Raw genomic sequence first — 17,420 nt, forward strand, 5'->3', positions numbered from 1 at the left:
AGAAATACATGGACGCTTTCACAGTCACTCCCTTTTAAATAGATGTCATATGTTCAGAGGAAGTATGTGCTCTGATTGGTGACTCTTATTACTATGTCTTAATATTGAAGTTCAGATGCTTTACTTTACTGCACAATCTGGTTACTGCCAAGCGCTGACACACAGATTAATCTAAAGAATGTCTGAACCTCCAGCTCATCTGTTTCTAATTCCAAGTTAGTCATGACCATTAGCCTACATTGTTCCTGATGCAGGATTAAACCAAGATGTTATTCATGCCTAGGGTTACATAGAAAGGTAGACTTTGCATTTTATAGTAATCTCATTCTCAGAAATTTAAGAACACACATGACAACATATGATGGACAAATCACTCACATTTTCGTATTTGCAATAGCAGTATGGTAGGAAATGGCCAAAAATTCAAAACCAAATTCACATTTAATTAGAATAAACTGTGAAATACATAAATGTAAACATCTGAAACCTGATACAGAAATCCCTTTTGACTTGTTCAGTTATTTAATAACAGAATCTAAAGAATGACTATAGATCAAGCAACTGTTACACAGTTACACTTTTCTTTCATTTGAAATCAACAGGCAGTGTATATTTGTGTGTGTGTGTGTGTTGGGTTGCATCTGTATGCCAGATGAAGGTTCCTGCTTTTCAGATAAATGTGATGGATATTAAACAGCATGTTATCAATGTGTGCATAAACACAGCTAAACACCACTCCCTGGATTCCAGTGAGTCAGCTTCGCACTTTAGCACATCATGTGCGGCCGTTCTTCTACATTCTTCTGCTTGCGTTCACTTGCCCTCAAAGCCCAGCTTGATTAGAGTCTGTTTTAGTGCAATTTCCTCTACAAACCTGGCATCCACATTCTCCTGTTCCTCGAAGGGATTTGTAACTAAATCAGAAAAAAAAACATGTACACAGGCACTTTTATATTTTCTGCACAGCATCCACCACACCACATCACACCACTCTCCAAATCAGGCAAAAAAATCTCCCCAAACAAAATACCTTGCTCTTCCATTTCTGAGAGAATAGCGATGAGGTAGCTTAGTGGCAGAAACTCAGGATGGGAGGATAATTTGTCTCTGTCCAACTGCACTGATGCCTGTGAAGTATGCAGTAACCTTATCTCTGCAATCTCATAAACAATTCGGAGCATGTTACATAATAAAGCTCTCAATGATGTAGAAGTCACGTTACAGATTGTTTGCACAACACAGAAACACACATTTTTCAGACAACAAGAACAACAGTGGATTAGCTAAACAATTTATTTCTCTGGACTACTGAAACATGTTTGAATTTGTTGTCGTGAACAAACTGATAAAGTGATAAAAGGTGGATTTTGGATTAAATTGGACAGGATTTTTGGCTGAGTATCTTGAAACTTACTTTGGTCTTAGTGTATTTCTCCAACAGTTTTTGCACACATTGTCTGGTGATGCAGGCTGAGCTCACTGGATGATCCCAAAGCTGACACACTCTCTGCGCCAGACACTGAAACAAAATAAATCAGCATCAGTGCTGTATTAAAAATACAGGCCATTTGACTTCTGTCCAAGGATTAATGTGTAAGGGGTTTGTCCTATTATTTCCAGTTGCCCCTTACTGTTTGCAATAAAACCAGAGAAATTAGTAACTGTGCTGTTATTTTTTAAGGTTGACTTTAATTTATTAGATTTTAAAATTTATTACAAGAAAATTGCATCTAGGTGATTTAGTTCATGTGGAAGAAGCAAATTATACCTTAATTTTTTTCAATAGAGAAAGGTGGAACATTTTAATAAACCACCTGAGATAATCATGATCTACACCTAGTACTCTAAAATGTTAGGAACGCTGTTTTTTTCCCCCCATCTTTTATAATATTTCTATTATTTATACATGAACATGATGAGAAGCCAAAAGTCATGATTATAAAGAAAAAAAACTGCTGCTTTGTGATAGTAGGCAGTGAATGGTATGCATGCTGCTTCTGCAAGTGCCACTGGGATGCTCTGCTGCTGAATGTAGCTTTTTTGATGCACATTTTATATATAATGGATACATTAAGTTTACACACCCCTCTTTAAATGTCAGGTTTTTGTGAATTTTAGATAAGTCATTTCAGATCATCAGAAAAAAAAGATAAAGCTACAATAATCTGGTTGCATAAGTGTGCACACCCTTTTAGATCTGACGGTGTGGCTGTGTTCAGAATGAACCAATCACACTCACTCAAGAGTAATTATCAACCAGCTGTCATCAATGTAATTCATGTCTACAGCATATTGACATATACACATACAAATAAAAGAGAAAATAAAAGTTCATATCGATTCCCTTTAACAGGAGAACTGTCTTTTTCCAAGAAAAAACTGCCAAACACATGCTTTTGATTAGTTACCTCATGTTTATCGTCGACTTTCGGCTAGTTTTCACTGGAACTAAACTGTAAGTGAGAGTTCACATGGGGAGTCTTGAGAGTTCTTGGCAGAACTGCACTCTTCTGAACCAGATTCTGCTTCAAGGATATGCAGAAATATATGGACGCTTTCACTGTCACTCCCTTTTACATAGATTTCATATGTTCAGAGGAAGTGTGTGCTCTGACTCAGTACCATTTCTCTTTATTGTGCCAGTGCCATTAATAGGAAATTCAGATGCTTTACTTTACTGCACAATCTGGTTACTGCCAATCACTGACACAATCAGAAACTTTTTAGGGAAAACAAATAAACAGAAAAAGTTACAATAACCTGGTTGAATAACTGTGGGTGTGGCTGTCTTCAGAATGAACCAATCACATTCACTCTCACTCTAGTAATTATCGTCCAGCTGTTGTCAGTGAAAATGACTCTGATTAACCTCAATTAAAGATCAGCTGTTTCTGTAGGATTTTCTTCCAATATTATTGGTTTCATCTGACTGCTGATGCCAAGAGCTTTAAAAGTATGCTATCTCAAAACATCAATCAGGAGAGATGCATAAAAAATTCCAAACCATTGAACATCCTAAGATCATCCACAACAAATGGAGAAAATGGAGCACGACAAACGAAATCACAAAGAATAGGATGTCCCTCCAAAATTTCTAAAAGGACAAGAGACTTAAAACTTACCAGGAAGGCTGCCAAGAGGCCTACAGAAACATTAAACGGCTGCAGGAAAATCTGACCAGTACTGATGACTGTCTACATTTGACAACAACCTCTTATATTCTTCATGTCTGGGTTATGGGGTAGGACAGCTAGACAATGAGAAGCTCTTTCTCACAAAAAAAAACAAACAAACATCCAAGCTCAACAAAATCAGCCCAAATCATGCATATTTGGTGCACATAACCGAGAGAACAGCATACCCACAGTGCACGGTGGTGGCAGCATCATACTGTCAGTCTGTTTGTCTTCGGAACTGGAGCCATTATCAAGGTAGAGGAATCATGAATAGCTACAAATTTCAGATGATTTTAGTGCAAAACCTTCAGGTGTCTGCTAGTGAGCTGAAGATAAAAAGGAATTCACCTTTCAGCACGACAATCACCCAAAGCATACATCCAATTCAACAAAGGAACGGCTTCACCAAAAGAAGATCCAAGTTTTTGAATAAGCTAGCCAGAAACCAGACCAGAATCCCACAAACACTGGAAATCTCTGGATTGCCCTTACAATTTGATGGATCTGGAAAGATTTGGCAAGAAAACGTGTGAAAACATTGCCAAGTCAAGACATACATGCTGATAGACTATTACTCAAAAAGACAGAGTGGTGAAATAAAATCAGAAGTAGGGGAGAGCAGGGACGGTTGAAACACTTTTTGTATTTTCTTCAGTTTCTCAGTGACCGTTTTTAGTAGAAAGCCAAAATTTTAATATATTACACTTAAATCTGTCAGCTACTCACCCACATTGTTGTAACATCCATACGTGTAATAATATATGAACAATGTAAACTTTAACAGACAAAGTGAAATGTTGCAACTGACCCCCTAACAGGGGACGGTTGCAACAGTCCACAGGGACAGTTGCAACATTCATTAAAATGTAATTAAAAAATACATTATATGACATCATACTGCAATTTCTTTATTTTATTTGTGAACAGACAGAGTTAAATTGGTTAAACTGATAAAGACAAAGAGTAATAAAATTAACAGCGGTCGTAGGGTGAGGTCATAGGTTCTCAGGTGAGAAATCGATACGGGAAGGTGTCTCTTGTGCAGTTCCAGCAGGTGCAGGCAGCACAGGTGGCAGTGGTTAAGCAACTGCAGCTGGAGACAGGATCTGCAGGAGGTGTAGGCAGGGCAGATGGAACTGGTGGAGCTGTAGTGGATGGAGGAGGACGGTCTGTCACCAAAGATGGTGCAAAGTCAACATCTTGGAAGACCTCCTGATTAAATGGCCAAATGCCAGTGCACCTAAAACCTGACTGCACATTTGCTGGTGTTGCTGCCAAAGGGAGGGCCAACCTAACAATCCCAGGAATGTCATAAATTGACATTGTCAGCCCTGGGTGGCTCTTCATCCATGAGTCACAGAAAGAGTTCACAGCTCATTTTAGAGGACCATAAACAGTACGATCCATTGGCTGTAGTTTGTGAGAACAGTGAGGTGGAAAGGAAAGCAAGACAATTCCATTGTCTCTACAGAAATTTATTCCTGTCAGAGACAAAAGGGATGAGTGGTTGTCCAGTATAAGCAGGGCTTTAGCATCCACTGAGGACTGTGGTGTTGGAAATGCTTCAGAAACACGATAAAGTCTTCTACCAGCATCCACCCAGATGCATTGGCTGTTCCAATGCATCCAGGTGGGCCATCACGGATAAAATGTTCTTTGAAATGGACACAAGGGAATACAAATTGAGGTGGGATCATATTCCCCACTGACTGCACAAGCAAGGGTCACAAGTGTCCCTCTTTCTGCTGATGTGGATGACCCAAACTGTCTACCGCCATGCCTGGCAACAATATTTTCTGGGTTTTGGACAGTTGTAACCTGTTTCATCCATGTTCCACACATCTTTTGCATGAAATTTGTTGCAACAGCAAGGTGGGATGGTTACAACACCTTGTTGCAACTGTCCCTACTCTGACAGCCATGATAAAACTTGCTATGCTAGCTAGACACAACAGCTTTGACACTTGCTAGCTATGCCTATTAGAAGCTAAGAAAACACTGATTTAAATTATATGACTGAATAATGCTTCACAAAAACAGTTTAAACAGTATGAGAAAAATGAAGCCCCTTGAATTTTGCTTTTTCTAGAAGGAATGGTCACACATGGCTGATTTCTTGCAGATGGGGGGAGGGGCTCACTGAGCATGTACAGTATGAGTATTGTCACTCTAGCTCATTCCTGATTGGAGAAATAAGCCTTGTTGCAACTGCCCCATGTTGCAACCGTCCCCGCTCTCCCCTACTAGTTTAAGGTGTGGTTAAATTGGTCATATTTAGAGTCAGTAGTTAAATTCATGAAAATTGTATTGTTTGCTAAAGTCAGTGTGTTGTTAAATTCAGCACGCTTGGAAATGGATGCTGCTCATCCAGTCAAATTAGACGACAGAAACTGTTGTATAATTATAAATATTTAATTTAATTAGGTCCAGCACCGGTACATATTTACGTATTATAAATAGCAAATCTTTTAGTAATATAGGCAGTGAACATTACCTCAGGAAGTCTTTTCAGGACACTGAACTTCAATTCTTCATTACCAGGACTGTTATCCAGATCTGCAAAAGAGAATGAAGAACAAGTTTAGCTGAACTGTAGAGAGGGATAAAGAACAAAATATAGTGAACATAATCTATTATCATTAATAAAATGACTACATGCAACACATCCTGCTCCTGAACTGCACTGATTTCATGATATGATGCTCATTTGCACAGATGTGTATCCTGTTACTTTCTCCTATTGCCAGAAACTGGATATCAAGGGTACATTATGTCATGACATGCTGGTGGGAGAGATTAAAAAGTTTTTTCGGGGGCAGTCTTACTTCTCAGTGACTATCTGCTGTTTTTCCAGTAAAAACAAACGTGTTCTTTCATAAGTAAAACTAAACACATGGCTGGTTCACTGACTTTGGGTCTCAGTTTGGAATATTCGCGGATGAAAAACAACACAATGATTTACCAAAACCTCCATATTTCTTTGTGTAATATTGGATTCCATGTGCATGTGTAATAGCAACCATCACCTGTCATAAGGCGTGACACAAAAGGCTCAGTGAGGTGTAGAAAGCCACGGTCCACATACAGCAAGAAAGTGTGGTGAGGTAGGCAGCGTACACCCAGCACACTCAAAAGGGTAGCATAACCTAGATATTTGCACAGCGTATCACATGCCAGCATTTATCAAATATGTAAAATCTAAAATGGAAAGTAGAGTGGGATTGTGAGGAATGAAATGGGAGGTTCCTCTCACCAGGTGGGAGGGGAAGACAGAGTCCTTCAGCTGCTTCCAGAATCCGACACATGATATGAAACATGGTCCACTCCTCTGAGCTGCCTTGCTGCTTGCTAAAGCACACAAAGATGAGAATTAATCTCAGGCTAACCATGCTGTTGTTACTGGGAAAAAATCCCGAAAAAATAGATATAGAAGGTCCTGGACCATCTGCCTTGGTATCTGTAATATGACGTATGATGATGAAAATAAAACTGAATGTCTGCTTGACTGCCACCATTATACAATGTCTTATATTTTATATTAGTAGTTCAACAGATGAATGTTAAATGCACTAATTATATGTTTAAAGAGATTTTTGTGAATTTACATGATTGTGATTCCCAGTGTTTAAACCAGGAACTGAAAAACATTCTTTGATTTTGATATTTAAGTTAGTCTGTCTCTCTTTGCTGGTTGCTACCAGACAACAGCTACCAACTAAGTGAACACCTAGACATGTGCTGCTCTCAGAGCCTTACATAGATCTGCTTCTGATATGTTCCATTCTTCCCAGTTTCCACCCAGACAGTGATATCCTTCCCTCCCATTGCACTCTCTTAGACTCCTTAAAACCTCACAGTTAGTTTCCAACATGATGGCAGTCTGCAGCTTTGAAACAGAGTGAAGCGGCTTCTCTTAATACTCTTAATACATCACCACTCACAGGCACTGCGCAGTACGACCCAAGTTCAGCTTCAGCCACAGAGTCTCCAACATGTGTCTAAGTAGCTCCAGCTACACACACACACACACACACACACACACACACATTAAAATGTTCTAAGGATTTTTCTGACAAGCATGAAAGCAATATTTCTTACGTGACTCACACTCAGTATGTGCCGTATACTTCATCACATAGTAATGTTGCTGTTTTTTCATCACATAATAATGTTTCCACACACAGCTGAGTCACTTAAAGTTGTTTTCTTTTAATATTTAAAATATTAAATGTTCAATATTTTAAATATTAAAACTATTAAAACAAATATTAAAATATTGATTCTGCAATATTTCTATGTCTCTATTTAAAAGTAAATATTTGCTTGATGGTATACTCTAATCTTCTTCTTCCTCTTAAATTTATGCATTTTTATTAATTTATGATGTTGAGCCACAAAAAAATCAGCAAAATCATATATCCTATCTGGGAAAAAGGCACTTTTGGAAAGAATTGCGGAATTACAGATGCCATGTTGTGATGCTTCAAATTGTGTTGATTTCCCTTACAGCAATACACTGGGACTAAATCTATTGGTCTTGATTTCACAGGATTTGACTTTTTCTTAGTTCAGATATATTGAATAGTTTCCTATGCAAAGCGTGACAACCTAATAAACACCTGGGATCATATTGAAATCACTTCCTAGAAAAACCATAGCAACCAAATAAGTTAACATAGCAATGACCTGGCAACCTGGCAACCACGCTGAATATGGTAACAAGCACTTAGTAACCATGTGAGTTAGCTTAGCAACCATCTAGCAACCATTTGAGTTAGCAAAGTTGATCCATTGATCCTTCTAGTTCTTCTTTGTCCATTTTGCCTATTTCACTACAAAACTATCAAATTTTCAAACATTTTCTCTCACATGCTAAAATGTATATGTTACTGTTTACAGCAATACAAAAAAGTCTCCTTGTATTCAGCATATTTTAGTCATGTACCAATCATGTGCATGAACTCACGGAACATGCTGGACTTCTCATATCCTCATGCGTCAACGACAGGAAGTATCCTCAGCAAAAACACATCCTATTCACTCTGTTGCACCAGCAATATCTGGATGTTACTTAGAAAAATGTCACAATGACAGTTTCCTATTTTATCTGTAATTATGTGTCAATGTATTTCCCCACAATGTTTAGTGTTATAATCTAGAAACGATAGTAATAGGAGAAAAAACTAATAATAAAAAAACTAATTAATAAAAAAATTATTAATATAATATCACAAACTGTTCCTGTCCATATACGTTTGATATTAAAGAAGAATTCCACTTTCAGAACAACAATTTGAAAAACATTTACTCACCCCCTGGTTATCCAAGATCTTCATGTCATTCTTTCTTCAGTCGTAAAGAAATGATGTTTTTTAAAAAAACATTTTAGGATTTTTCTCCATATAGTGGACTTCAACGGTGCCTCCAAGTTTGAACTTCCAAAATTCAGCTTCAGAGGGCTCCAAACGATCCCAGCTGAGGAATAAGGGTCTTATCTAGAGAAACGATCAGTCAGTTTCTTATAAAAATAAAAATTGTATACCTTTTAACCACAAAAGCTCGTCTAGCACTAGCTCTAGGATGCGCATTCATGACACTGCGTACTACGTAATCATGTCGAAAGGTAATGAGTGACGTAGGCGGCACTACAGACCCAGTGTTTACAAAGCGAACGTGCAAAGACCAAAGAAGCACAAATAAATTAAAAATAAATTACTCTTTACTAACAAAAAGGTAGAAGGAGAATGTATGGGTGTGTTGATATCCAGGCGCAGAGCGAGCAACCACAGCTTTAATCACTCAGGATTTTTTAAAGGAAACTTTTGAGCACTCACGTTATTTCCAAGCGGACATAATATTTTATTCAAGATCTAAAGAACTTTATTAATCCCAGGGGCAAACTGCTTGAATGTTTAAGGTCTGATACAAAGTAGGGTGTACAATGCAGTCCGGTTGCAGTGCTATTAGCTTATCTCTGGTGTAAACAAAAGAGCCGGCACCATGTTGCTGCGCACCGGTCACTCAGAGAGTTGAAAACAGAAGTCCAGTCGCATGATTAGAGAGGGAAGAGTTTATTACTAGTTAGCAAAAAGTTTTTAAAAAAATAAATAAATAAATAAAAGATGAAGAAATACTAGGTAAATTAAAAGAGAGCAACTGAAACAGGCTGCTGCTTGCATGCGCACAATAGGTTATTCCACTTTTGTGGTTAGAAAGTATAAAATTTTTATTTTTATAAGAAAATGACTGATCGTTTCTCTAAGATAAGATAAGACCCATCTTCCTCAGCTCGGATTGTTTAGAGCCCTTTGAAGCTGCATTTAAAATGCATTTTGGAAGTTCAAACTCGGAGGCACCATTGAAGTCCACTATATGGAGAAAAATCCTAAAATGCGTTTTTTAAAAAATATCATTTCTTTACGACTGAAAAAAGAATGACATGAAGATCTTGGATGATAAGGGGTGAGTAAATGTTTTCCAAATTGTTGTTCTGAAAGTGGAATTCTTCTTTAATATCAAACGTATATGGACAGGAACAGTTTGTGACATTATATTAATATACAATACATTATTATTAAATTACATGCTGAAATGTTTTATTCCTCTCATACCACTGCAGTTTGCCAGCCTTTTTGAGATGCTGGACCTTTTATCTAATCATAGTTATATTTTGTGTGTGCTGTGTGATGCCCATAATGGACAGAAAGAAAAAAAAACTAACATAAAACTGTTAGCAGGGATGACTTTCTGATTTATTTGTAGACTTCTTTCAAAAATGCTACATAACTAAAAATTTCCTCCCAAAAACTTCACAGTATAGATAATGACTAATGCCACAGACGCTCCAGTAAGATTTTACGATAAAAAGGAGATATTATATCTAATACTTCTGTTCCAAAAATTTGGGAGGAGGCATGTTGGGAGGCATATCTAGTGACCAGTTATATCATCTGAAGGGAGTTTAAATAGAAGATAATACTATCTGATATAACATGATATTATTGATCTCCAAAAATAACAGCAACTTAGCCAGTTCAGATAAGTGCCGGATTTGATGTGGACAGCAAGCTGGTAATCACACCCATATTTTGTCCCAAAAATTAAATTTTGATTTAATGATTGAAAATTAAAATGATTGAAAATCTTCCTTAAGTGATTCCTAAAGATCCCAGAGTAGTCCTTCATGGCAAGTACCCAGAATGCAGAGCTAAAATACATCTACCAAAAAACCTACTGACAGCTGATGTTAAGTGGCTCACATCTAATTGTTAAACCCTGATCGTCCATCATACATTATCTGGGTGCAAAAAGTGTGGGAGACATGTGAAATGGAGCAATCACGTGTCCTGCATCTTCACAAGCCAAAAGTCTTAAAGAGATGGAACTCTGGAGTGCAAGATACTTCATCCCATGTCATACTGTCCTGACTACCTTAGTCGCACATCTCTTCTTCATTATTCATTTTACTCATTCATTTATTGCTACTTATCATTTATTTACCTTTATATTTCTTTATCCCTTTTACTTTCACTTTCTCCAGGCTTATGTTATAGATGTTTTTGTGTCTTGTATAATATGTAACTCACTCATCAATGTGGCTGGAATTTGAAAAGCTAATGTGGCAAAAGTCCTGTAAAAAGTACTGTACTGAGAACAATGCTAACCTTATAAATAAAAGTTCGCAAAAAGCACATATTAAAATGAGCATATTAGTAATCCTGCGAGTTGAATTTCACTCAAAGTCATGCTGTTAGAGAAAATCAACACCGTCTAAACAGAGCTCAACTTCTGCTCCTTCAAGTCAGTTATGTCAACTATGTATTTTTTTTATTCTCAAGACATTTTCTTCTTACATTTATCACCAAAGTGTAGAGTTGGATAAGGACCACAGGTTTTTAGGTTAGGTTATGAGCAATGTGTCCCCCCAAAGGTTAAACTAAATTAAACTGGCACAGCACAATTCACGAAAATCCTTTTTTCTTATGAATAAATGGTATATATATATATTTATATATGTTCCATGTGTCTTTTAAAGTTTTATCACTTAACATTATGCAAGAAGATAGAATTCTAGCTAAAAGCGTCAGGGATTTTCCCTAGAAACATGAGCGCACATACCTGCTTGGACATGTAGTTCACCACCAGCATTTCGATCTTTTTCTTCCCCAGCTGTGGCAGGTACTTGTTCAGGTGATCCCGGAGTTTATCCACCATCTGATCAAGTCATAATTATTAATTATTAAATGTAAAAAAAATAAATAAAAAATATCTTCACCCGTGTACCAGAAGCATAACGGAATATACACATAACTGTTATGCACAAAGCTCAGTCAGCAAAATAACAAAAAATATGATCAGTATGATATGTGATTATAAAAGGAAAATACTGGAAAATGAAGTGAAGGAAAAAGTCACAAAAATTATTTGTGCCTTTTTTGCAGTGACTTCTGACTAAATCATGCACTGTTTTACACAACTGACCAAGATGTCCAAAAGTCAATAATCCTCAAGTCATTTAAACAGAAGGTGATTGAAAGTTTGAGGAAACCTTTATCAAATGAACCTTGACTTACCAGACCTATTAGTGCCCTCTGTGGCTGGTCAACCTCCTGAAAGAGGGGAACCACCCTCTGATCTGTAGACCACAGAGAGAGTCAGGGGTCACTGGTAGTTTTATTTATTTTTTGCATTTTCATTAGTTATACTGTATGTTCATCAGTTGAGTTTACTCGTAATCAGTACAGGGGTAATATTCAACTAGGATCAGACAGAAACTGCCATGGCGTAACATAAAAATTGAATAAATACAAAAAGAAGGGGAATTTGATGAACTTTCCTAACCCTAACTCCACCAATCCTCTACTCTCAGCCCACTTTCCCTTTGTGTATATTTTCCTACAAACTTCGCCCAGAGGACCTAAACTACTGGCCCTGATACATTAGGAAAATATTGTGTGTGTGTGTGTGTTTGAGCATGTGAGTCCTTCCATTATTCCTACATGTCAAAAATAAAATCAGAGCAAGGCCCCTGTTATACAGCAGTTTTACTTACCCAAATGCCACATATCCACCACAGACAGGACTCTAGGGAACAAGTGAAGAACAGAAACTTTAGAAGGACAACAGTATTTACTATTTAGTGAAGGTGGGAGATGTTTAATAAAGGCAGTCAATTCCATTAAAGAGTGTTTTTGTTATGAATTTACAGAAAGAATTGTTCTTCAGTAGTCAGGTGCAGGGTCGTCTGTGTACTGAATAAACCGTGTAGCTAAACGTTAAAGCTTCCCACAGACAGCCTAACCCGCCTACACACAAACACACACTCCACCTCTCACACACAGACACAACCACATACACTGATCAGCGTAAGGATGTGATCGAGTTTGACAAGGGCCAAATTGTGATGGCTAGATGACTGGATCAGAGCATCTCCAAAACTGCAGCTCTTATGGGGTGTTCCCGGTCTGCAGTGGTCAGTATCTATCAAAAGTGTTCCAAGGAAGGAACAGTGGTGAACCGACGACAGGGTCATGGGCGGCTCATTGATGTACATGGGGAGCGAAGGCTGGCCTGTGTAGTCCGATCCAACAACTCATTGGTGTACATGGGGAGCAAAGGCTACTGTTGCTCAAATTGCTGAACACTTTAATTCTAGTTCTGATAGAAAGGTGTCAGAATATACAGTCCATCACAGTTTGTTGTGTCAGGGTGCCCATGCTGACCCCTGTGCACCGCCGAAAGTGCTAACAATGGGCACATGAGCATCAGAACTGTACCACGGAGCACTGGAAGAAGGCCTGGTCTGATGAACCAGGTTTTCTTTAACACCACGTGGATGGCCAGGTGCGTGTGCATTGGAACACGTGACACCAGGATGCACTATGGGAAGAAGGCAAGCCGGCAAAAGCAATGTCATGCTTTGGGCAATGTTCTGCTGGGAAACCTTGGGTCCTGCCTTCCATGTGGATGTTACTTTGACACATACCACCTACCTAAGCATGTACCCCCTTTTATGGAAACACTATTTCCTGATGGCTGTGGTCTCTTTCGGCAGGATACTGTGTGCACCGTGCCCAACACAATATTAGGCAGGTGGTCATAATGTTATGCCTGATTAGTATATAAACACGCAGTGACACACACACACACACACACACCACCCACCTCATACAGACACACATACACAGAGACGGAAACACACACCATACCCACACAGACACATACGCACATAGGCACACACACCACCCACCTCATTCACACACACACACACACACAGAGCACTCCACTTACTTTTTGGTGTTTTCCTCAAGTTGTTGCAGGTAGTTTAAGGATTTTTTTTTCTCTGAGTTCTGTAAACATATTATAGGTCATTATATTTTACATTTACAGCATTTGGCAGATGCCCTTCCAGAGCGACTTACATTTTTATCTCATTTTATACAACTGAGCAATTTGTATAAAACATTAAGGGCCTTTCTCAGAGGCCCAACAGTGGCATCTTGGTTGACCTGGGATTCAAATTCACAACCTTTGGATGAGCAGTCCAATGCCTAAACCATTGAGCTACCACATCCCCACATCATTATTAGTCACAGAACACATGGTTACTATTTGATATGTAAGTAAATGTATTGTCCAAACAGAAATCAGCCTAGCAATACCAATGTCCTTTCAGAGACAGGTTTAACCTGTGAACACTTAGATAGATAACAATGCTTTACTGCTACAGATATTAGGAGGTTTGCATGTGCTCTCACCAGTGCTGCCTGCAGTTTGGTCCAGTCACCCTTGATCTGAGAGAACCGATAGCGAGGGTTTGGCAAGGTCTCAAAATATTTTGTCCTTTCAATAACCCACTGTAGCTCATTCCAGTAACCCTGCAGACTCCTGACCTTTAACACACAAAAGGAAAACAAGATTCAATCTGACACATGCTGAGAAAATCCAGAGCACAGTGAATAAACATGAAATATACAACAGTGTTAATCAGTTTAAGGCTTCCGTTGCTCTATTAAACAAGATTAATGTTTTTACACAAATTTGTCCTATATGGAATTTCCAGAAATGTATTCAAATGAATCAAATGAAGTTCAGCTTAATTTCATTGTCACACATCATATTTAACAACCACTTATTTACAGAGAATATTACTTATTTGATATTATTTATTTGATAATCCTAATGTTTTTCTTTGTACTTCTTCTTTGGTTAATGCTTCATTTCTGCAGGTGTCATCTAAACTAATCTTTTTGCCAGGTCATCAGTCCACAGTCATGTAAAATCCTGAGAGAAATAAACAGAATTGTTCATTACCTTCCCTTTAATTACTGGCTGAGTGAGCAGCTCAGGTGTGCACTTCACACCCGGGATAGCAGTCAGCGCTACAGGAAGTTCCTGCAGTACAAAACAGTTCTTTATGTTTATTCTTTATTATATGTAGTGACAGCAAAAAAAATCCCACATGTTCAGTTCTGCTTTCATTTTTCATTTCTCTCAACAATAATTTCACTTCTCTACATTCCCTTTGTTACTTGCTTCTTCTTTCAGGATCAAAAATAACTATACCGACACTCACAGGACCAATATCTTATTTGGAACAGTAGGTCTATTATATTCAGTGCTACTTATTAATGGTGATGATGACTCCTGTAAGGAACATTCTATAAACCCTGACCTGACAAAATACCTGCTTACCTACATTGCTATAAAATAACAAGTCTGTTAAAGTGTATAGAATCAGTCTGAACTTTTACAGAAAGGAGTATGATCTAAGGGCCAGATGTTTTTATAACAAATTTGTTGTATTTGTAGTGTGTGATATATGAATAGTATGTGTTGGAAGATTGTTGTCAAAGGGCGGTTTAAATATTAAATTACCTTCTTCTCAAACACAGATGAGTATGGAAGCACTTTATTAAGACTGAGAGATTGCTGACAGGACTTCTGGTATAAAGAACCTAAGGTGAAAGAAGGACGGATATCATGTCATACAATTACACTGCCTTGACCTATGCACCTCTACATACAACACACACACACTCTGCAAACACTACAGAAACACACACACCCACACACACAAACACACAAAAAAGCACCCATTCCTACTTACCCAGAATAAACTCCTGAATCTGATCGAATGCATTAAAGCTCATCATGTTTTCACTGATCCAGTAGATGATCTGGATAGAGAATGCAATGCAAATTAAAATTCACATCATGATTTCTTTCCCATTTCCCCATACACAAATATGGACAAATCAACCCTCAGTCCTGGAAGTCTGATTTACTCTGATTAATCTGATTTACTCAATCAGATAATCTGAACACAAAAATCCTATTTCAACAAGACATGCAGCTGTATATACCCTAAAGTGTGGACAGCCAATCAGACTGCACCATTTAAGATCCTGAAGCTTGTGGCCAGAAAAATGTACATAAGATTCCTGGTGGATCAAAATAGCAAATAACGTAGCTCAACAAGCTTTCACTGATGCATTGCAATCTTTTAGTAAAGTTAATTCAGTGGTAGAATCAGTTGAATCAGTGCAGTGTTATAGTAACGATTAAGGTTTTGAGTCACAGATCAGAAGGATGTGTGTTGAAATCCCAGCATGCCAAGCTGTCATTTTTTGGCAAGACCCTTAACCTTCAGCTCAGTCGTATCCTGCATTAGCCAATTGAGGAAGTTAACTGGGTTATTTGATATTTTATACAACATTAAGATGTGACTGTAAAAATGTTATATAGCTGTTTATTATAAATATTAGAGTAAATGTGTACAGTATCCAGGTTGCACGTAAATTACTGTAAATTGTAGAGCAAACTTTTTACACTTTATGAGTTTGTGTCAAAAAGCTCACACTGGATCTTTTAACAAGATAAATATTCAACACAAAATGACACAAAATTTACTGTATTATTATGTACACTATCCCAATTTACAATATGTAAGTTAATATCAAACTATGTGCAGTCATCTTTCTTTTTGTACGTTTTGTATCTGTACCATATTTCATTTATATTTATTTTTCTTGTGTACTCTTGAAGCCATCTCTGGCAAAAGAATTTCTTTCGCGATTAATAAACTTGATAAAGTTTCATCTTATCTTATCCTTAGTTTACAAAGTGAAAAGTGCTCACGTCTGCCATTCAATCACTCCCCTCTTCCTCTCCCTCAGCTTCTTTCTCTCCTTCTATCCTACCTTATTCTCCTGGTCAGGTCCAAGGTGGACCATTACACAGTGAAGAGCAGCAAGACGTTGTGCCTCAGGCCGATTAGGGTTAAACAGCAGCTGAAGCAGGAAATCCTGGTTGAGGTTGATGGTATATATCCTGCCCATCCACCCATCCAGCAGCTTGTGACCAGAAATGCTTGCTAAAACATGGTTGACTCCCAATGCATCCACATGAGCATCAGCACCTGCAGGCCAAGGTGCAGAATGTAAGAAATGAAGAAACACACACTGAATAGCAGCTTATAGTGAAACAAAATATGAGGAGGTGTCCATTTGCCCTCTCTGTGAGATGACCACTGAGAAACCTGTTGAAAGTGCTCTGGTTATAAGAGACTATTCAATCGCCAGTGAATCTAGCGATACCTTAAGTGGCATACTTAGCTGTATGTCAGGAGCCAGTACACATCTGAAGGTCTGATGCCTGTGCACATTTTTTAAAATAATCTCACAAAGCTTCTGAAGACTTTTACACTCAAAGAACGTCAGCTATAATCAAAAAGACTTGTCTAAAGACTTTCCTTTACAATATGCTTTTTTACATCTTGTTTTGTTTGCCTTTACTCTTCAACTCTGTAATGTTTATAATCACATTATCCAGTTTCCCCCAAAATGGATTCTTCCCTTTTGAGTCTGGTTCCTCACAAGGTTTCTTCCAGATGAACTCAAATTAGATTCAAATTTGCTGTGTGGCAAAGCACAAACAACAAATAAAACTGAACTGAACTACACAATTTAGCCAATGAGTAAGGCACTTGATCCATTTGAGCTCTTATTTTCCAACTGTAGTTGGAAATTTGTTGTTGTCTTTTGTTTATCACTACATATTAGTGATTTATTGATTAGTGACATTAGTTGTCAGTGTCTGTAGTATTCTTTGCTCCCTACCTGACAGAAAGAGGCTGTGACAGAGCAGGTCCTGCTGGATGCAGTTGATGAGGTGAAGGAAGTGGCCAGCAAGATAAACTACAACATAATGACCTATGGCAGAGTTTCATATATTTTGTATATT

The 17,420-nt window shown here is 37.9% G+C and overlaps 1 protein-coding gene across 3 annotated transcripts in view; it reads right to left on the reverse strand.

Annotated features, from left to right (window-relative positions):
- Positions 1-422: 422 nt before the first annotated feature.
- The window catches only part of gsap (gamma-secretase activating protein), a 36,203-nt gene continuing 19,205 nt past the window's right edge, over positions 423-17,420 (reverse strand). The window contains exons 15-31 of one of the 3 annotated variants that reach the window (XM_058407397.1): positions 17,297-17,389; positions 16,379-16,596; positions 15,286-15,355; positions 15,054-15,133; positions 14,490-14,570; positions 13,934-14,068; positions 13,467-13,525; positions 12,229-12,260; positions 11,750-11,811; positions 11,295-11,390; positions 7,118-7,188; positions 6,430-6,524; positions 6,203-6,322; positions 5,671-5,732; positions 1,415-1,519; positions 1,031-1,160; positions 423-914 (exon numbers count right to left, since the gene is read on the reverse strand). In XM_058407397.1, coding sequence (XP_058263380.1) covers positions 814-914; positions 1,031-1,160; positions 1,415-1,519; positions 5,671-5,732; positions 6,203-6,322; positions 6,430-6,524; positions 7,118-7,188; positions 11,295-11,390; positions 11,750-11,811; positions 12,229-12,260; positions 13,467-13,525; positions 13,934-14,068; positions 14,490-14,570; positions 15,054-15,133; positions 15,286-15,355; positions 16,379-16,596; positions 17,297-17,389 — 1,610 coding nt within the window. In that variant the 3' untranslated portion in view covers positions 423-813. Of the gene's footprint in view, positions 915-1,030; positions 1,161-1,414; positions 3,681-5,670; positions 5,733-6,202; positions 6,323-6,429; positions 6,525-7,117; positions 7,189-11,294; positions 11,391-11,749; positions 11,812-12,228; positions 12,261-13,466; positions 13,526-13,933; positions 14,069-14,489; positions 14,571-15,053; positions 15,134-15,285; positions 15,356-16,378; positions 16,597-17,296; positions 17,390-17,420 lie in introns of those variants that run through there. The other 2 variants (XM_058407398.1, XR_009206448.1) reach the window with 2 other exon arrangements.

This window comes from Hemibagrus wyckioides, linkage group LG14 (assembly GCF_019097595.1).
Source record: "Hemibagrus wyckioides isolate EC202008001 linkage group LG14, SWU_Hwy_1.0, whole genome shotgun sequence".
Classification (NCBI taxonomy): Eukaryota; Metazoa; Chordata; class Actinopteri; order Siluriformes; family Bagridae; genus Hemibagrus; species Hemibagrus wyckioides.